General features: G+C 67.2%; 2 protein-coding genes across 5 annotated transcripts; one reads left to right on the top strand and one right to left on the bottom strand.

Annotated features, from left to right (window-relative positions):
* Nucleotides 1-1837: 1837 nt before the first annotated feature.
* On the top strand, nt 1838-12983 carry DBN1 (drebrin 1). Of its 2 annotated transcripts, XM_032703231.1 has the most exons (15): nt 1838-2006; nt 6053-6108; nt 6219-6331; nt 6517-6591; nt 6668-6814; nt 6976-7053; nt 7140-7291; nt 7447-7510; nt 7621-7680; nt 7836-7950; nt 9070-9207; nt 10276-10407; nt 11433-11995; nt 12076-12178; nt 12262-12983. In XM_032703231.1, exons 1-15 carry the CDS (start codon nt 1921-1923, stop codon nt 12330-12332), a joined length of 1953 nt encoding a protein of 650 aa, XP_032559122.1. In that variant the 5' UTR covers nt 1838-1920; the 3' UTR covers nt 12333-12983. The 2 variants fall into 2 exon arrangements, with proteins under 2 accessions (XP_032559122.1, XP_032559123.1); XM_032703232.1 differs by lacking the exon at nt 9070-9207.
* Nucleotides 12984-13065: 82 nt separating this feature from the next.
* PRR7 (proline rich 7, synaptic) lies at nt 13066-17892 on the bottom strand. Of its 3 annotated transcripts, none has more exons than XM_032703234.1 (3): nt 17593-17892; nt 13827-14467; nt 13066-13724 (listed from the first exon to the last, which is right to left on the bottom strand). In XM_032703234.1, exons 2-3 carry the CDS (start codon nt 14125-14127, stop codon nt 13309-13311), a joined length of 717 nt encoding a protein of 238 aa, XP_032559125.1. In that variant the 5' UTR covers nt 14128-14467; nt 17593-17892; the 3' UTR covers nt 13066-13308. The 3 variants fall into 3 exon arrangements, with proteins under 3 accessions (XP_032559125.1, XP_032559126.1, XP_032559124.1); XM_032703235.1 differs by having other exon boundaries at nt 13066-13697; XM_032703233.1 differs by having other exon boundaries at nt 13066-14467.
* Nucleotides 17893-19214: the final 1322 nt, after the last annotated feature.

Genomic DNA, 19214 nt, shown 5'->3' with positions numbered 1-19214 from the left:
CTGTAAAAACGGTGCCTGCCTGGCAGGGCTGGGAGGAGCAGGGATGGGTGAGTGCTTGAGCGTGAGTCCCAGCTGTGCAGCCAAGGTCAGGGGAAGCACGGGGGAAGGTGAGGCGGCTGTGGCCCCACGTGAGCAGCCACCGAGCCAACCCTGGCTCAGCCAGGACAGCAACCAGTGAGTGGAGGGCAGGGAAAGGGCAGGGGGAGGCAGCCATGTGGGACAGAGCCTGCTGGGGTAGCACGGCCTGGGAGCAGGTTCTGCCAGCTCAGCCCTGGGATGCCTGGCCTTGGAGCAGGGCCAGGGCAGAGCCACAGTACCATAGCCAGCCCCCCTGTGCCACTGCCAGGTCTGCACTCACAGGGGGCTCAGCTCCATTGAGTTCATGCCCTGTTGCCTCTGGCCCCTACTGATGATGGCTCTACCACCCAAGGTGCCTCTGTGCTTTGCCAAGAGCAGCTCTTGCCCACCAGCTCTGCACACCATGTGAGGAGCTTGTGCACAGACAGCGGAAGGAGGGTCTCGGGTGGGCTGTGGAGGTGGAGCCTTGGGAGGGGCTGCAGCCTCACTGCTCTGAGAACAAAGCCTGGCAGCGGCAGGCTTAGGGCTCCCACCATGTCCCTGAGCAGAGTCCCACCACATCCACCCCCAAAGCCATCTGAGCCTCCTGTGAGGCGCCTGACACGGCCCCAGCCCCCTCACTGGCCCCGGCAGCTGCTCCACAGCTGCTCCCAAACTCTCACAACCTCTTAGGTTGGCTCCTGCTCTGGCCTCGCTTGCAAATGCTGGTGCAAGGAAGGCATGAAAGGGAGCAGACAGCACAGGCAGGGCCCACGGCACTGTCCCCTGTCCCACTGGGCTCATCCACAGGCTGCTCTGAAGGGCTTGGTTTGGGAACAACCCCCACCTGCAGGGATCAGGCCACTCCTGCTCCAGCAGAGACCCCTTCAGCGTGGTTCTGGTCAGGGCTGGGGGCAGTGCTGGGGGACAGGGTGATACTGCCTGCCCTAGGTGGAGCATGAGGACCTGGCTGGGAGCCCCTGCAGAGCCCTGCATGGGTCAGTGCAAAAGCAACTGTGAGAGTTCATGCAGAGGCAAAACTTCCTGGGAAAGGTGCTGTTGGACACAACCTGGCAGGGTTCTGAGGGCAGGTAATGTTTGGGAGCAGTGGGCATGGAGGGGCAGGCAGGCAGCAAAGGGGCCCCCAAAAAGGCTGTGCCCACCAACCCCTTGCACAGCAGCAAGGGCACAGCTGGGTGTGTGGGGCAGAGCCCACGGTGCCGTGTCCTTGGAGAGGAAACCTCGGGCACGGTGGCTCTGTGGAGGGGACCTGAAGGCACAGGAAGCCTGGTGTGCTGTGTCCCCTGAGTGAAGAGGACATGGGGCAGGGGAGGGTCCGGGGATGGAGAGGACCACTCAGTGACGTTCCCAGGGTGCAGGTTCCCCGGGGGGGGCAGCACAAGATGCAGGTCCCCAGGGCGGAGATGAGAAACCACCCGGGGTACAGGTTCCTATGAGGGGCTGAGACGGGGTTCAATGTCCCTGGGGGAGGTAACGACCCGGGGCGCGGTGTTGCGGAGACTGAGTAGAGCCCAGGCAGCGGGATGCCGGGGGCGAACCGTGTGCAGGGGCAGCCCTGGGCGGGGGCGATGCCGCCCGCACCCCCGGGGTCCCGGCCCGGGGCCGCTCGGCGCGGTCGGCGGTGTGCCCTGGGGGCGCCCCGGGGGCGCGGCGGGGGCGGGGGCCGGTCGGCGGGGGGCGGAGGGGAGGGGAGGGGGGCCGCCGTTCGCGGCGCTAGGACCGGGCGCGGCGGCGGGCGGAGCCTCCCCGCCGCTCGCCCCTCCGCCCGGCCGCTGCGGCAGTGTCTCGGAGGCGGGCAGGCGGCCGGTCCCTCCGGTCCCCCGGCAGCATCCCGGCCCTGCCATGGCTGGCGTCGGCTTCGCGGCGCACCGCCTGGAGCTGCTCGCCTCCTACCAGGACGTGATCGGCGAGGACAGCCCCACCGACTGGTGAGCGCGCCCGCCGCCGCCGCCGCCCCTTTGTCCCCGCCGCCGCCGCCGCCCTTTGTGCACGGAGCCGCCCGGTAACACCGGCCGCGCCCCGCGCTGCGCCCCCCGCCGTCCCCGGGAGCCCCGGCACACAAAGGCGGGCGGGGCGGCGGGGGGTGTGCCCGGCCCGCCGCCCCCGGTGCCCGCACCTGCCCTCCGCCGCCGCACCGGGCCGGGGCGCGGTCCCCGCTTTGTCTGCGTCGGGCCGGCACGTGCGAGCGCCGGGATCCGCCGGCCCCCGGAGACCCCGGCACGGCCCGGCGCGACCCCCCGCCGGGCAGCGAGAGCCGGGAACGGGGGGTCCGCGATGCTGGGCCCGGCCCCGGTCCCTCGCCATTGTCTGGAGCCGGAGTCGCGGGCAGGGGCTCCCGGGGGGCGGGAGATGGGGAGGGGATCGGGGCGCCTCCAGCCCGGCCCCGCTCCCCGACCGGCGCCGCCGGTGCCCCGACAGCGGGCGGTCCCGCTGCCCGGCGGGGCGAGGCCTGCGACCGCGGAGGCACCAAGCATCCCACGCCGCCCCGCTACCCCCGGATCCCCCAAGTTCCGGGGGTGCCACATCCCTGGGGGGCCTCGGTGCGTCGGCCTGGGATTGCCCCGGTGGGCTGGGATTGCTGCAGACTTGGGGTGGGGGGTGGCTCTCTCCGGTGGGACCCCTCGGCTGCCCACCCTACCCGTCCTGCCCCCAGTGCAGGGCACCCGGTTCTGCGGTGCTGGGGCCCGGCTGGATCCAGGCCCCGCTGCAGGGAGCATCATCCCCCGCCAGCCCGTGTCCCCCAGCGCCCACCCGCATCTCCCACTCCACCCTGGTGCCGTGGGGCTGGCTGGGGCCGTCTGGGGCCGTCTTCCCCGAGACCCCCTCGTTGCCCCCCAGGGTTCCTGTGCCGTGCGGGGATGCTGCCGGTACGCCAGGGTGCAGCTCGCTGGGCAGAGCCGGGGCACTGGGCACTGTGGGTGCTGGGTGCATGCTGTGCATGATGCTCTCGGAGAGGGCAGGGAGGGGGCTACCGTGCACCCACCACACAGCTGGGGCACCCACTTCCCAGCTGGGCTGCACCCACCGCCCAGCCGGGCACACGCCCATCTTTAGCCGGGTCCCTGCTCTCGGGACGGGGCTGTGTAGTGCTGTGTGGGCCTGGGTAGGTCCTGGTCCCCACCAGCCTTGCGGTCTCCGTGGGGCCCTGCTGGCAGCCCAAGGGCGCTGTGGGCAAGCTCCGTGCGTGTTGCCGGCCAGGCGGCAGCTGTCAGCTCTGGGTACATCTCGCTTCCCGGCATCCGCTGCAAAGGAGCCGTCCCTGCCAAAGCTGCTGAGAGCAGCAAAATCGGTTCCCGGGAAGGCGAGTGCTGATGCCGGGTCCCCCCCCCCCCGCCTCTCCAGCGTTGAGCCTGGCCGGGCAGTGATCCCTCTTCATCCCCGTCCTCGGAACTGAGATTGCCGTCGTCCCCAGATGCTCCATCCCATGGTCACCGGGGTGCCGGCATCCCCGGTGCAGGGCCCGATGCCGGGGTGCGGGATGAGGGGTGATGTTGGGGGGGCTGCATCGGGCAAGGTGATGGGAACAGTCCCACGGAGTGGGGGCCCAGTCTCGCTGAGCCAGGGTCTGGGAGGACACCGCGCCAGAGCCTGGTCCTGGGCCAGTGCCGGGGGATGCCGTGCTCTTGCCCGGCCAGGATCTCTGTGTTTAGTCTGGGATTCCCCCTGCTCCAGCCCGGTCCTGGAGGGTCCGACCATCCCCTCCCCCTGCCCGGCCCCGCGAAGGCTGCTGGGGCCCATTACTCGATCGGAAAGGAATTTGGTGCTGCTTTCTGAGCACGCCGACTCCCTGGAGCTCCCAGCTACATTGGAAACACATGTGCCGGGGCTGGGAGGGGAGGCTGGGGCCATGTGACCCTGCCATGGCGTGGGGGGTGGGCTGCTGCAGGAGCCCTGGCTGCTGGCACCCAGAGGTACTGCTCTGCCTGCTCCAGTGAGCAGCGGGGCCATGCAAGGGCAGTGGGGCCATGCTCTCCTTGATGGAGTGATGGGAGATCCTTACTGGAGCCCCCCGCCTACAGGGAGCCCTCCCTGGGCTGCATGGGCCACCTCCACCCAAGGTGACCCACATACCTGGAGCCCTGGGGTAGGAAGGGGCTGTATGGGTTGGGTGGAGGGATTAAAGCCCATGGAAGGGAGGTAAATGATGCACGGTACTGCCAGCACCTGCTGTGGCACCCCTGGTCCCCACAGCCAGGGGGCCATGGTGATGCTGTTGGGCTGTGGGTCACTGGGGGCACCCCGGGGGGATGCTGCTGGCCCCAACACGGCCCCTCTGTCCCATGGACTGGAAACCTCCATGTGGTATGGGGTCAGGCCATGCTGCTGGGCTGTGTCCATGGCAAGTCCCAGCTGCCCTGGGAGCATCCCTGGGTGCAGGCATCAGCCCTGTGCTCAGACACCACCCAGCATGGCAGGGTTTCAGGGGGGAGAGGAGGCAGTAGATGCCCCCAGCACCCACAGGGCTCCCCAGGCAGTGATGCTGTGGCTCTGCCCTACTTCTTTCCTCCCATCTACAGACGGCTGCATCCCACCCTGCCAGCCTCCACCCCGCGGCCCTGCGCTCCCCCGAACTGCTGCTGTCCTCCCCCATTCCTGGGGGATCAGGGGCTACATTTGCCACCCTTCCCCGGCAGAGGCATCACAGACGGCACTTTGCAGCTGTTCCAGGCCGGGAAGCTGGCGCCGGCTGGGGCAGCCGATTAGCGGGATCGGGATGTGCAGATTAAAGTCAATCTTGTTGGTGCAATTATCTGCGGCTGGCTGCCAGGGGCTTGGGGGGCGGCGGGTGCCGGGGTTGGAGGGAGGCCCTCTTCCTGTTAGACACCTGCCTTCATTCCCCCTGCTTTTTAGCTCCAGGCATGGCCCTGTTTTGGGGGTGGCTGTGTCCATTGGACCCTTGATTCCTGTCCCCCAGGCTGTGGCTGGAAGCTGTGAGCTCAGGTGAGGACGGCTCTGCCCGGCACCACAGGGATTTTGAATAAGCGCTGTGTGGGCACCACCAGCCGAATGCTGATCGGCAGAGCCGTGGTGCAGGGATGTGGGGGATCCAGCACGGGCGGCCCCGGCTTTCCGGGTGCAGCGCGTGACGGTGGCAGGCAGGTTTGGGTGCCTGCCAGGCCCCGCAGGTCCCCGCTGCCTGCCTGCCTCCCCCGCTCCCCTTCACTAATCACCTCGTCATCGGGGCGAGCTGCATCCCAGCTGGGATGGGGGGGTGTTGCCATGGTGATGGAGGATGCTGGTTGCCTAGCAACATCCATCCCCTCGCCCACCCGCCCTGGATCAATTTGGTATGCGCGGTCCCCCCTCTGTTGCTGGCTGTGCGCCCCTGGGGAGGTGCGGGCTGGTGGGGGTCCCCGTGGAGCCCCCGGGGGGGCTGGCCAGGGCACGGTGGGAGCGACAGGGGGTTTCCCATCAACTGGGAACGGTTTCCAAGGAACAGTCTCCATGACGGCCCCATCACACCCCGGCGGCACATTGATTTGCTGCTGATGGTGCTCCGGCATCCTCCCCCAGCCTGGTGCCTGCTGGGCTGGCGGCTCACGCAGACGGGCACGTGAGCAGCTCTGGGTTCCTACTGGGGGCACGGGGCTGTCCCCAAACCTGGTCACTAGCTGGCAGGGTCGTGGGGGGACAGGGATGGGTGTGCCAAGAGCTGTGAGGCTGTGGTGGCTTGTGGCACAGCAGTCTGTGGGTCCCTGTGGCCAAGTGACCGTTCTGTCCCCAAAACTTCTGCTCCTGCTCTGTGGCTGCCAGCAAGGATGGGCGGATGAGACCTGCCCCACATCCTGGCCTCCCTGCCTGGTAGCTGGCCCTTGATGATGGTGATGGACAAAGGCTTGGTGTGGCTATGTGGTAGCCTGGGGACCAGCCGTTCCCCCAGGGCCTGCCCTGACCTCAGTGTGACCAGGATGGGGAGATGAGGGGGCCTCCTCACACTTGCTCTGGTCATGGCTCACCCACACTGTCTCCCCAGGGCCCTCTACACGTATGAGGATGGCTCTGATGACCTGAAGCTGGCAGCGTCAGGAGGTAAGGTCCTCTGTCCCCTCCAGTGACTTGGCTCGTACACTTGGGGCCAGTGTTTTCCCTGGCACCCATTCCTGGTGCTGGGTGGACGTGAGCTGACGGTGCTGTGGCAGGTGGAGGTTTGCTGGAGCTTTCTGGCCACTTTGAGATCCAGAAGGTGATGTATGGCTTCTGCAGCGTCAAGGACCCCCAGGCCGTGCTCCCCAAATACGTACTCGTCAACTGGGTGAGTGTGGGGGGGGGCCATGCTGAGGGGGGGCTGTGCCCATGGGGAATGGCTGGGTATGAGCGAGGAGCTGGAGGTGGCCAGGGGGGTACAGGTGCCCCACAGTCCTGCTGTCCCGTGGTGGTCAGTGGGGTGGGGGTCACCCTGCTGCCCCTCCCAGCTCAGCCCCTCTCTGGCTGCCACAGGTGGGCGAGGATGTACCAGATGCCCGCAAATGCGCCTGCGCAAGCCATGTAGCCAAGATTGCCGAGTTCTTCCAGGTGGGTGATGCTGGGGAGAGGGATGATGCCGCCGGGGCACCAACGCTGAACCCTGATGGCTGCTTGTCCTCCCCAGGGTGTCGATGTCATCGTCAACGCCAGCAGCGTGGAGGACATTGACCCAGGGGCCATCGGGCAGCGACTCTCCAATGGGCTGGCCCGTGTCTCCAGCCCGGTGCTGCACCGCCTGCGGCTGCGCGAGGACGAGAACGCCGAGCCCGTGGTAATGTCCCCATGGCAGCGATGGCGATGGTGGCGGGTCTGGGGCATCCCTCCCGCCTGGGGCTCCTGTCTGCTGCAGCCCCTCACCCTGTGTGCTGCTTACTGTCATCCTCCCTCGCTGATCCCAGCCCCTCCACCCCCCCTGCCTCTCCTCCGTCCCAGGGCACCACTTACCAGAAAACTGATGCCACCGTGGAGATGAAGCGGCTCAACCGGGAGCAGTTCTGGGAACAGGCCAAGGTGGGGTATGGGGGAGCAGCCAGTAGCCCCTGGGAGCGGGCAGGGTGAGTGATGGGCAGCCCTCTCATTCATCCCCCCCCAATCAGAAAGAGGAGGAATTGCGTAAGGAGGAAGAGCGGAAAAAGGCTCTGGATGCCCGGCTGCGGTTTGAGCAGGAACGGATGGAGCAGGAGCGGCTGGAGCAGGAGGAGAGGGAGCGGCGCTACCGGGAGCGGGAGGAGCAGATTGAGGAGCACAGGCACGGCAGGGGCTGGGTGGGATGTGGGTGCGGGATGGCTGAGCACATGCTGTGAGTGGCCGGGTGGGCACGTGGGTGTCCCTCATGGGGTGGGGTTGGGGCAGGGACCGGCAGGAGCCGGTGCCCAGCGCCTCTCCCCCGTGCCCCCACGGCAGGCGGAAGCAGCAGAGCATGGAGGCGGAGGAGGCCCGGCAGCGCCTGAAGGAGCAGTCCATCTTTGTAAGTTGGAGTCGGGACTGCCACTGGGCATCCCCCCGGGGAAGGAATTTTCCCAGCTGGATGCCCAGGACATCCCAGAGCTTGGGAGGTGATGCCACATCTCTTTCCAGGGGGACCAGCAAGAGGAGGATGACAGGCAGCAGTTCAGAAAATCGGAGTCGGAGGTGGAGGTGAGTGCGGTGATGGCCGTGCCTGGTGCTGGTCCTCACTCCCCAGCCAGCAGTGCCTACAGCTGGATGGGAATGCAGCTAGGGGGTGCATGGAGGGTGGTCCCACAGCCCCACACCACCAGGGCAGTGGGGCTCAGCCTCCCCCATCCACACAGGAGGCTGCTGCCATCATTGCTCAGCGGCCCGACAACCCCCGGGATTTCTTCAAGCAGCAGGAGCGAGTGGCATCGGGCAGCAGCGATGCTGTCTCACCAGGCAGCCACAGGACAGGTGAGGGGCTGAGGGGGGGCTGTGGGCAGGGGGGTGGGCACTGAGAGACTAAAGGGGCCTGTGGAGCAGGTGAGTGTGCTGTCACAGCCCAACAAGTCACAGTGGGATGTGGAGGGACCAGGGATGCAATGGGGTGGGTGTGTGTGTACCCTTTGCCATCCCTGGCATTGTGGTTCTGAGTGCCAAGGTCACAAGGATGGCAGGGGTCATCCTCCTCTGCTGTGCCACCATCACTGCCACTATCACCGCTGCTGCCACCGCAAATCACGTGGCCCTGCAACTGGGGCAGCTTGGCAGGGCTGGATGTCGGGGTGTTTTCAGCAGCTCCCTGCTCAGTGTCGTCCGCTCACCTGTCACAGCACTGCACCAGCAGCCAGGTTGGGTGCGTGATTGGTACAGCAGGAGAGACAGCTGGAGGTCCAGGGATTGCTTGGGAACATGTCCCATGATGGCAGCTGAAAGGGGCAGGAGTGAGTGAGGCAGATGTGGGGCACTCGGTGTGCTGCCAGCTGGCAGGGGTTGCCCCATGGAGAGACCAGGCTGCCCCACAATCTGGGGTCCAGCCCCAGAATTGTTTTTATGGCTCTCAGGCAGGGGCTGGCTGTCCTGGTGAGTGCCTCCAGCCGTGGGGCCGTGTCATGGTGCTGTGCTGGGGGAGCTGTGCAAGGAGGGAGCCTTGTGATGTGTGTCCTTGCTGTGGTGTTTTGCCATGGGTTGTGCCATGGGCTGTGCCGTGGGGCTGTGCTGTGGGGTTGTGCTGTGGTGCTGTGCCTTGGGGCAGTGCTGTGGGCTGTGCCATGGGGCTGTGCCGTGGGTTGTGCCGTAGATTCACACTGTGGGGTTGTGCTGTGCCTGAGCACATAGTTGGTCCCACAGCCGTGTTCTGGCCTCTCTCCTCCCCTGGCCAGGCAGTGCTGCCTCCCATCTTTCTGTCCTGCTGCCTTTCCATCCTCTTGTCCTGCCATTCTCCTGCCATGCTGTTGGTGTTGCCTCCCATCCGTCTGGCTTCCCATCCCGGTGCCCTGATGCTCCAGCCCCACCATAACTGTGCTGAGCAGGGACTGACCCATCTCTCTCTCTCTCTCTCCGTCTGTCCGTCCGTCTGTCTTTCTCTCACAGGTCGTCTTCACTGTCCTTTCATAAAGACAGCTGACAGTGGGCCGCCTTCTTCCTCCTCCTCCTCCTCCTCCCCCCCACGGACCCCCTTCCCCTATATCACCTGCCACCGCACCCCAAATCTCTCCTCTTTCTTCCCATGTAGGTAGCTGGGAGCTCGCGGGCACACAGCTCCGGGGGGCTGAGCCGTGGGCAGCTGCCCCAGAGCCCCCCAGCCCCACGGCACACCGGACCGACAGCGGAGGCATCGCCCCTCCCGCGGGCACCCTGAGGGGGACGGGCACCCAGGCAGGACCGTGCCCGCACCCCTGGGCACTCGGCATGCCCTGCTGGGGCTGTGCCCCTGGGGAGGGGGTGTTGGGCAGGCTGTGCCCGTGGGTCAGATGGGGACAGGGCAGAGCGATGCCTGGGGAGTTGATGCTCTGTGGTGGGATGGAGCAGACTGTGCCCATGGGGTAGAGGGGGTGCAGGGCAGGCTCTGGCAATGGAGCATAAATGGGACGGGACAGCTGTGCCCTGGATCATGCAGGACTGTGCTCATGGGGCAGTGTGGAATGGAAAAGGCTGTGGCCAGGACCACATGTGGCTGTGCCCATGGGGCAGGATAGGATGGAAAGGGCTGTGCCCAGGATCATGTGGGGCTGTGCCTATAGGGAAGAAGGGGATGGGATGACTGTACCCATGGGGCAGAGGGGGATGGGAAATCTCTGCCTTGAACCATGCAGGACTGTGCCCATGGAGCAGCATGGGATGGAAAAAGTGATGCCCTGGATCATGTGGAGTTGTGCCAAAGGGCAGGCGGGGGGCCATGTAGGGTTGTGCTCCTGCCAGGCATGGGTGACAGGGCACAAAGCTGTACCTGTAGGGGCAAAGCAGTGCCAGGGCAGTGCCAGGGCACAGCTAGGCGACGTGTGGGCAGGGCCAGTGTGCACCATGGCAGGTACGGGGCTGCCCGTCCCCGTGCCTGGCAGGTGCAGGACCTGGGACTCCTGGGGGTGGTAGGGATGCCCGGAGAGGTCATGGTGGTTGCTGCAGCCATAGGAGCCTCTGCCCTGCCACCTAGGAGGGACGACATAGTGGCTGGTACAAGGTGATGTGCATTTGGCAGCTGGCAGCTGGGTTGGTGTGGGGCAGGAGCGGTGCTGGGGTGCTGGTCTCCCCCTTGATGTGGGCAGCCCTCCCACGCCACCCCATCTCCCTTGTCCGCAGGCAGCCAGTCGGACGCCTTCCGCAAGGCCTCAGCAGCGGGCTGCAGCCCCTGCGAGCCCAGCCCGGCCGCCACGCCGCTGGGCGACCCGGGCACCCGCGCGTCCGCTGACGAGACGCTGGCAACGCCCAAAGGTGGGCGCAGGGCTGGCACTGCCTCCCCCTGCCCAGGGCTGCCTGGGCCCACCCCTGTGGTTTCCCACAGTGCATCCCCTACTGCAGCCCTCTGGCTCTGCTGCAGCCCCCCCTGCAGCCCTGCCAACTGCCCATGCATTGCTCAGTGCATCTGTGCTGTCCCATCTGCATCCCTCAGCATATCCCCGCCATCTCTGCTGTGTACTACAGCACATTCCCTGCTGCAGCTCCCCTGGCTCTGCTGCAGCCCCCCCTGCAATTCTGCCAACCGCCTTTGCATCGCTCAGTGCATCTGTGCTGTCCTGCCTGTACCCCTTGGCATATCCCCACCGTCTCTGCTGTGTCCCCCAACACATCCCCGCCGTACCTGCTGTTCCGTGCCGCTGCATCCCCGCCGTCTCTGCTGCATCCCCCAGAGCAGCCCTGCCATCATTGCTGCGTCCCTGCTGCCTCCAGTGCATTTCCTGACACCAGTGCATCCCTGCTGTCTCTGCTGCAGCCTCTGTCATGCATCCCCCCCATCTCCAGTGCATTCCCCGTGCTCCGTACATGCTGGCTGTCCCTGCTGCAGATCCCAGTGCGATGTTGCCCTATCTGCACCGTCCCACTGTACCATCCCCCTGCTGCATCCCCCTGTGCATCCCCTCTGCCCCACTGTACCCCACTGCATCCAAGCCAGTTCTGCTGCAGGTGCCATGTGTCCCTACTGCATCCCCACTTGGCCCCGGCATCTTACGGTGCATCCCAGCTTTCCCTTCTCCCGCCTCCTCCACAGCCCCTTCTGCCTTCCAGCTGCTCCCCAAGGGATCACCTTGCCCCCTCCCTATGTCCGCTCACTCCCGGTCCCCTGGTGCATGCCACAGTCCCCTCCCTGTACAGCCACTCCCACCCATCCCTGCAGCATCCCCACATTGTGCCCGGTCCATAGGACCCCAAATCCCCTCCAGCTGCAGCCCTGTTCCTGGGTGACACCCAGCCGTGGATGAGGGTGTCTGTCCCCACTGACTGCTGTCCCCTCCTTGCAGAGTCCCCCAGCCCCAGCGCACAGGAGCCCGGGCCAGCCACGCCCGAGCAGCACTGGCCCTTCCCGGGGCCCGAGGACAAGGCCACTGAGCCCCCCGGGGATGAGCCCAGCAGCCCCAGGTCGGTGTGGACAGTGGGGGGTGATGCCCTGGGGGACCTGGTGACCCTGGAGCCCACCGAGCCCTCCCCACTGCCCGTGGCTGCCGAGCCTCAGACTGGGGAGGCTCCCAACCCCGAGAGCCTCATCGACCTGTGGCAGAGCGATGGGGCAAACCCCCCAGCTGCTTGGCCCCTGCCTGCTGCCCCTGTCCCCGAAGCCCCCCCATCTGCACTGCCCGAGGAGGGGGCCCTGCTGAGCCTGGACGAGCTGCCTGAGCCCCCTGCCACCTTCTGCGACGTGGAGCAGGAGGATGAGGAAGATGAAGCAGCTGGCGAGGGGGACCCTCAGTCCCAGGGGCTTGGCTGCCAGCACGTGCCCCAGGAGGACAGTCCGGGCAGAGAGAGTCCCCCCATCACCAATGGGGAGATGGCCCCCAAGGATGGGACGCCAGGTCGTGGGGAGCAGGTGAGCACCACTGGGGGGTGGGAGGTCAGGGTGTGATGGGGTGGCTGGGGGGTCCTGACCACCTGCCCCCCACCCCCCAGGCCAGCGAGGGCTACTTCAGCCAGTCCCAAGAGGAGGAGGTGCCCCCCGCCGAGGAGCTGTCGGCCAAAGCCCCCCAGCCCATCTTCTACAACAAGCCCCCAGGTGAGTGAGGACAGTGAGGAGGGAGGTCTGTTCCTCCATGGGGCACCCCAAGCCATCTTGACCACCCCCTCCCTGTCCTCCAGAGATCGACATCACGTGCTGGGATGCAGACCCTCTGCCCGAGGAGGAGGAGAGCTTTGGGGGGGCCCTGTAAGCCCAGGCCCCGCTGCCGGCGCAGGCAGCCTGCCCCGGCCGGCGCGGGGCACGAGGGGGCTGCAGCCAGGGGCCGGGCCCCCCCCTCACCCCACTGGGGCCCCGCAGGATGAGGCCTCCAGGTGGGGGCCGCCCCACTGCAACCCCGCCCCGGGGCACCTTTTACAGCCCCCCCTTCTCCTCTCTTTTTTAAGTTGTCGGTAGGAGCCGTGTCAGCCCCCCAGCCCCCCCTTAGCAGGCCCCCCTGATACCCCAGTGCCCCTTTGGGGGGGACGACACACACGCTCGCATCCCCTGCCTGGCTGTGGGACAGGGTCCTCGTTCTCTTCGTGCCCCCCCCAGGAGTCCCCCAATACTTTGCACGAGTTCAAAGAAAAGAAATAATAATAATAATAATAATAAATGAATATGGCAATAAAGTGACCCAACCGAGGCGAGGCTGCGGCCAGCGGCGTCCCCCCCCAAATCCCAGCAGGGAGCTGGTGTGGGGGCTTTTACCCCTTCCTGACTCCCTCCTTGCTGGGAGCCCCATCCCCTCCTGCTTGGCCCCTGCTTGGCCCCTCTCCCCCTGTTCCCCTTGGAAACTTTTTGGAAAGCACAAGTTCTGTACCGGCAGTGTGCTCATGTCTGTTAATAAATAAAGCGTCTCCCACGGGGGTTGCAGCCTGCTGGGGGGGCAGGGAGGGCTGGGAGAGGTGTGGGGGTCCCATGATGCCAGCCTGCTGGGAGGCAAACCCGAGCCACAAACTTTTATTCTCAAACTGTAACAAACAAAAAATTTAAGAAACAGAGCAGAGTCCGGGTCCCCAGCGACCCCGGCCATGGGGGGGCTGGCGGGGGCCAGACGGGGAACCAGCCCCTTCCGCGCCGGCGGCGATGGCCCGCGCCGGGGCGGGTGTCCCCGAGGTGACATGGGCAATCAAAACCACCCACCCCCCAGCTGCATGGCAAGGTCCGGGGGTCCCCCGCGGCTGCCGTTACACAGCGGTAGTCCTGCCGAAGAGGGGCATGGAGACCGGGAGGTGCCAGGGTCCCGGCTCGTAGGTGTCCCTGCTGCTGAGCTCCGAGTCTGTCCAGCTGGGAAACATGCGTGGGGAGCACTCCTGCTGCAGGTAGAGGTCCGGGCAGGCAGGGCCGGGGCTGGCAGAGCGGGGCAGGTGCAGCGCTGAACCATAGCTGGCATCGAGGAAAAGTGGTTTGTAGCTGGGGGGCTGCTCCTGCTTCTCCAGCCGCTCGTGGCTCAGGAAAGGGGCGTTGATTTTGCGGTAGAGCCCCCGTGTGTCCATCAGCACCTCGCTGTATGGTGGGGGGGGCTCTGCCATCAACAGAGCTTCCTCATAGCACGGCGGCTTTGACAGGTCCGACTCTGCAAGGCAAAGCCCCCCCCGGACCCCTGCTGCCGTCAGCGCTGCGCTCTGGCTCTCACGTCGTATCCCCCCCAAAACAGGGGGAGGCACGTGCTCCGGGGATGCGAGAGCCCCTCCCTGCTCCTTACCGTGCCGGCAGCTCCAGGGCCGGGGGGGTGGGATGTGGTGGGGGTGATGATGATGGTGGGGGTCGAGGCGGAGGCGGTGGGGAATGGCGATGCCGGGGGGGCTGCCCCTGTAACCCTCATAGTGCAGTGGCTCCATCTCCAGCGCGCGCAGGCTCTGCTCCCGCAGCCGCTCCTCCTGCTGCCGCTTCACCCGCCGCCGCAGGTAGCTGCAGAAGCAGCACAGCAGCACGATGAGGCCCCAGATGAGCCAGAAGCCCGCAAAGCAGGTGAGGAAGGTGTAGGTGCCCTGGGACATCACCATCTTGGCTGCCGGACCCGGGGGGAGGCCCCCGCCTTTCCCTGCCCTCGGGGTGGGGGACGGGATGCTCAGGGCGGCGGCAGGGTCAGGGAGGACCCGATGCTGTCAGGGCCGCCGAGGGCATCTCCCCGGGCTGTGCCCGGCGCCGTCTCCTCTGGCCCGCGGGTGCCTGCCGTCAGGGGTCCATCCTTGCCATAGAGCTGGGGGGGGCTGGAGCGGGTGGGTCAGGCGTGGGTGCGCTGGGCGGGCGGCGGGGCGGGGGGCCGACGGGGCGGGCGGTGGGGGGATGGGGCTGGCAGGGTCCTGCTGCCCATCGCTGGGGGGGACCGCCGGGGTGGGGGCCCTGCAACGAGACAGACGCGAGCGTGAGCGACACAGAAACGTGGACGCCCTGTTCCCATGGTGACTCGCTCTACATGCGCTGCAGTGCCCGTAGCCGGAGAGGAACTGTGCCTGGCCCCCCTCATGCACCCCATCATCGCCTTCATGGCTGCAAACCTGCACACCCCACCCAGAACCCCTTCACAGCACTGCCGGGAACTCTGGGGCAGGAGATGGATGCTGTAGTCCTGACCTTTCAGATCATGCGGTGCCCACTGGGATCCCCTTCTCCTGCTCATCCAGCGCACCCCAAATTGGCTGCCGAGCCCAGGCAGCTCATTCATCTCTGTGCTGCCACAGAGCAGGGTGCCCTGGGGTGCCCCGGGCAGAATGAGGGATGTGCAGAGCTGCCAGTTCCCTGTGGCACGTGGCGTTTGCAAGAGCACGTGCACTGTGGCCATCGCTGGCCTCGCAGCCACCCGAGGGGGCTCAGGGGATGGTGGCACCTCAACACAGCAATGCAGGGCCAAGGGGTGGTGAGGATGGGAACCATCACGCCTGCCAGGTCCCAGCCTTCAGGCTGGGTGATAGCTCAGCCATGTCCAACCCAGCACCGAATGACAATGGTGTGTACCAGGGGCAGGTGTGCCCCTCAGTGTGCAGGGAGCAGAACCCATGGGTGCTCGCAGGCAGGCAAGTAAGCACCCATCAGGATTCTCATTGTGGTGGTGTGGGAGAAAACGGGCTCGGCAGCAAGGAGGAGGGTGAGCATGGAGTGGTGGCAGCCGAGGGCTGGGAGACCACTCATGTGGCTCTGCTCAGAGACAGCCAAAGGGGTGCGGGGTGCTCGACCACCCCACGGGCCAGGGCCACGCTGCCGGCAAGGGGGACGGCAGTGCCACCAGGTGCTGAGGGTGCTGGCAGGGCCGGAGGGCCGAGCCCGGCGGAAGGAAGGAGTGATGGGGAAGGAAGAAGCAATGGGGAAGGAAGGAGCAATGGAGAAGGAAGGGGTCAGGGGCCCTGGCCACAGGCAGGCAGTGGGGGCTGCTCCATCGGGCAGACAAACGCGTGGGCAGAGGCAGTGCTGCGATGTGGGTATATGGGGAGGGGGTCCCCGCTGCCCGGCTGAGGCCACTGGGTGCAGGCAGGGCTCACGAGCCGCGGCTGCAACAGGCTCCGCGCCGGCAGCCTGGGCATCCCCGGGGAGGGGGGCACCGTGCGGGAAGGGCCATGGGTCGAGACCCGGGATGACGGCCGGGGGGACACCAGGAAGCGGTGCAGGGCTGGCTGGCGGCGCCGCGGACCGGGGGCGTTCGCAGCTGGGGCGTGCGGGGGGAGCGGGGCTGTCAGGGACGTGCGGGCTGGGGGAGGAGCGGGGCCGGGCTGGAGACACTCATACCGGGCGGGGAGCGGAGCGGCCGCCAAGCCGGGCCCCGCCGGTACCCCCGGGCCGCCCCGCTGCCCCCGGCCGCGGCCTGGGCCCCGCTACCCGCGTCGCATCTCTGCCCGGTGCCTCCGCCGGGAGGGTGACACCCCGGCGGGGAACCTCCCCGCTCTCGGTGCCGGGCGCGGCACCCCTTCCTCATCACCATCCTCCTCCTCCTCCCCCGGGGCGCGCGCCCGCCGAGGCCAGACCGGAGATGCGCGCCCCGGTACGCGCCGCGCGCCCCCGCCGCGGTCCCCGGTGGCGGCGGCGGCCCCGCGCGCCCCCGCCCCGGCCCCGCTGCCCCCGCACCGCGCAACAGGCGGAGGCGCCGCGCCCGCTCCCTCCGCGGCTCCCGTTACCGGCGGCGGCGGCGCACGTGGCTCAGGCGGCGGGCGGCGGCTCCATAGGGCGGCGGGGGAGGGGGCCCGGTGCGCGCCCGGTGCGCGGCACCGCCGCCGCCTCCCGGCGCTGCCTTTGTCTCCGGTGAGCGCTCCCGCGCCGCCGCCGCGCGCCGCCCCGCCCGCCCGGGCTCCCGCCCCGCCGCTCCGCCCCGCCCTCGGCTCGGGGAGGGACCCGCGGGCCCCCCGCGCCCCCCGCCCCGGGACCCGCCGCCGCGCGGGGGCTACCGGCGGGGAGACCGGCACTGACACGGGATTCCCCCGCCCTGCCCCCGGGGAACGGCGGTGGGATGCCTATGGCGAGAGGGACGGGGTATCCCCCGGCGGTAGCCGCGGGAGCCCCACGGGATGGGGGACTGGGATCCCCGGGTGGCGGCTCCCGGTCCGGAGAGCTGATGGCCCTGCTATGCCTCGTGGGGTGGTGCCACGGGCTCCCACTGTCGGTGGCCTCGCACTCGCCCTGAGGTGCCCAGGGGTGCAACCAGCCGCTCCCCCAGGGCCACACAGATCTTCCTCAGGGGGTGATAACAAAGTGCTCCCCGGGGTGACGCAGGGACATCAGCAGGGAGGGCAGCCCAGCCGCTGGCAAGACCTTAACGGGCACCTCTACAGCCCCTCCCGGGCACTGCAGTGGGATGAGTGGCTCTGTGGGGCAGTGGTGCCAGCCTGGCCCCCAGGACAGCAAGGGACAGAAGTGGCACTGGGAGACACGACAGTCTGTTCTGGGGTCACCCTGCTCTCTTGGGGCTGCCGTACCCCAGAGCAAACCCTTCGCCAGCCTGGCCTTAGCAACTGTCCCCTGTGCTAGGGCTCCCCCAGCCATTTGCTACTGGGGGGGTTGTCACCAGCTCTTCTCTGCTGTGACTGAGGCCAGTGGTTGCGGCTCTCCTGGGAGACTGCTCTGGTTCCTTGGGACTGCGCCACACTTGGGGGCAAGAATCTCCGCTGCCCCTTCACTGCACCCTGGGGCTGTGGCAGGAGCAGGGCAGCGTGGTTACGGGGCAGAGCTGAGCTGGATGCTGGGTGGGTGACAGGGTGTGAGTGCCCCACGCAGGCCATGACCCCGCCGCCGCTTCCTCCCCGTGGGCAGGGTGCCGGGTGCCCACTGCGGCTGCACACACGGCGCATTGTTCTGCCGGGGCCTGGCCGGAAGGACTTCCTCCCTCCTGGCCAGGGGATGACCTGGGGAATCCACTGGCAATCTGCTCCCGCCACAGCCAGGCATAACAGCTCCGGCAGCTGGCCAAGCTCCACCACCTAGCTCGCAGCAGGGCCACGGTGGCCATGTGTCCCCCGTACCCCTTGGCTCTGGCCCCGACTCACCTTGCTGGAATTCGCCTCCTGCGATCCGACCTCACAGCACGGCCGTGGCAGCCGGGCAGCGCCGGCTCGACGGTTGTGGGGGTGCCCCAGCAGCACCCAGGGTGGGCAGGGGGCCGCGGCCATGCGGGGGGGCTGGGGTGCTCCCTTGAGGCATGGGCATCACGGAGGTGGGGGGCATGGCGGGCCCTGCAGGCATTGTCAGGCCAGGCCAAGGGTGGGCGAAGGGAGCCAGGCCTCCGGCCCCGCCAGCGCCGGGGGCCGGGAGCTGCCTTCCCCTTCCCCTTCCCCACGGTGGCGGGGGGAAGCAGGCGGGGGAGCGCTCCCCGAGCCACATGGTGGGCTGGAGGAGGAGCCGTTGCCCAGGCAACAGCTGAGAGCATCCTTCACCCCTGAAAATGGTTTGTGGAGCTGCCGCCACAGCCCTACAGCATGGGGCACTGCACAAGGCTCTCAGGACCCACCCAGAGCTCACCCGTGTACATGGGGTCCAGATCCACCTGCTCCAGCTGTGGCCATACACCAGCATCCCCACAGCTGCATGCTGCTACCCCCCAGCAAGGACAGGGATGGGGGTGAAACATCCCCCAAATGCTGAGGCACCATGGGGCAGGGGGAGCTGGGGACAGGCAGAGCCCATTCCCTGACCTGCTTAGGGCTGGCCCTGGCTCTTCTCACCCCCCAGCCCTGCCCCAGAGCCACCCTGACTTGTGACAGGAACACGAACATGCTGGTGACCCTTGGGCCTTGGTGCCAGGGTGTCATGGCCCAGGCAGTGCCAGGAGGGTGGCACAAGCATCCCGACCGGTGTGGTGGGAACAGCAATCTCCAGGCACTCCCCATCCCCCTGCCTGTCTTCCTTCCTTCCATGGCTGCAGAAAATTCCTGGATTTTACCCCAAGATGCCCCTTTTGAGTGTGAGAACTCCTCCTCGGCCCGCTCCCATAGCAACTGTTCCCTAGCTACCAGCCGCACTTGCTATTCTCATCCCAGTGCAGCTGCGTGTGGCCCCCCCGCGCTGCGCACAAAGCTGTCGCCGCTGCTGCCAGCCCCGGACCCCAAACCCACCTTGCACACCCCGTCCAGGCTGCCCCCTTTTTTCTGCTCCCCCCTGGTGACTGTTGTGACCCTCACCCACATCACCCCACAGTGTCCCCCCTTCGAGGGACTGTTCCTTGGGCTAAATTAACTCTATCCCCGTGAAAACCAGGACAAGCACCGTGTGCTGGTACAAGGTCCCCATTCATGGTGGCCTCCTGAAGCAGCGATGCACAGTGACCAGAGGGCAGCAGGACTCTGTCCCAGCCCCAGAGCACACCTGTGACAGCGCAGGAGGGGCTGTGCTGAGCTCCCCAGAGGGGACCACACCAGACATGAATATCCCAACAGTACAAGGCCTCACACCTGTCATGCCCCCACACTGACCCAAACCATGCAGCAGAAGCCACTGATGGCCACCTGTGGCACCCAGGGCTCAACCAGCATGAGCCCTTGCCCTGCAGGGCAACCCCTGCTTCCCTGCAGGGCACGAGCACCAGCAGGGCCCATGGTAGCCCAGAAATAGGGGGCTCTGCTCCCCTCCTTACAACCACCAATGCCATATGGCCTAGAGCAGGACCCCCGGT

Source organism: Chiroxiphia lanceolata, chromosome 15, assembly GCF_009829145.1.
Source record: "Chiroxiphia lanceolata isolate bChiLan1 chromosome 15, bChiLan1.pri, whole genome shotgun sequence".
Lineage (NCBI taxonomy): Eukaryota > Metazoa > Chordata > Aves > Passeriformes > Pipridae > Chiroxiphia > Chiroxiphia lanceolata.
The sequence above is the reverse complement of the archived record's forward strand: the minus strand, read 5'-3'. Positions and strand labels throughout refer to the sequence as shown.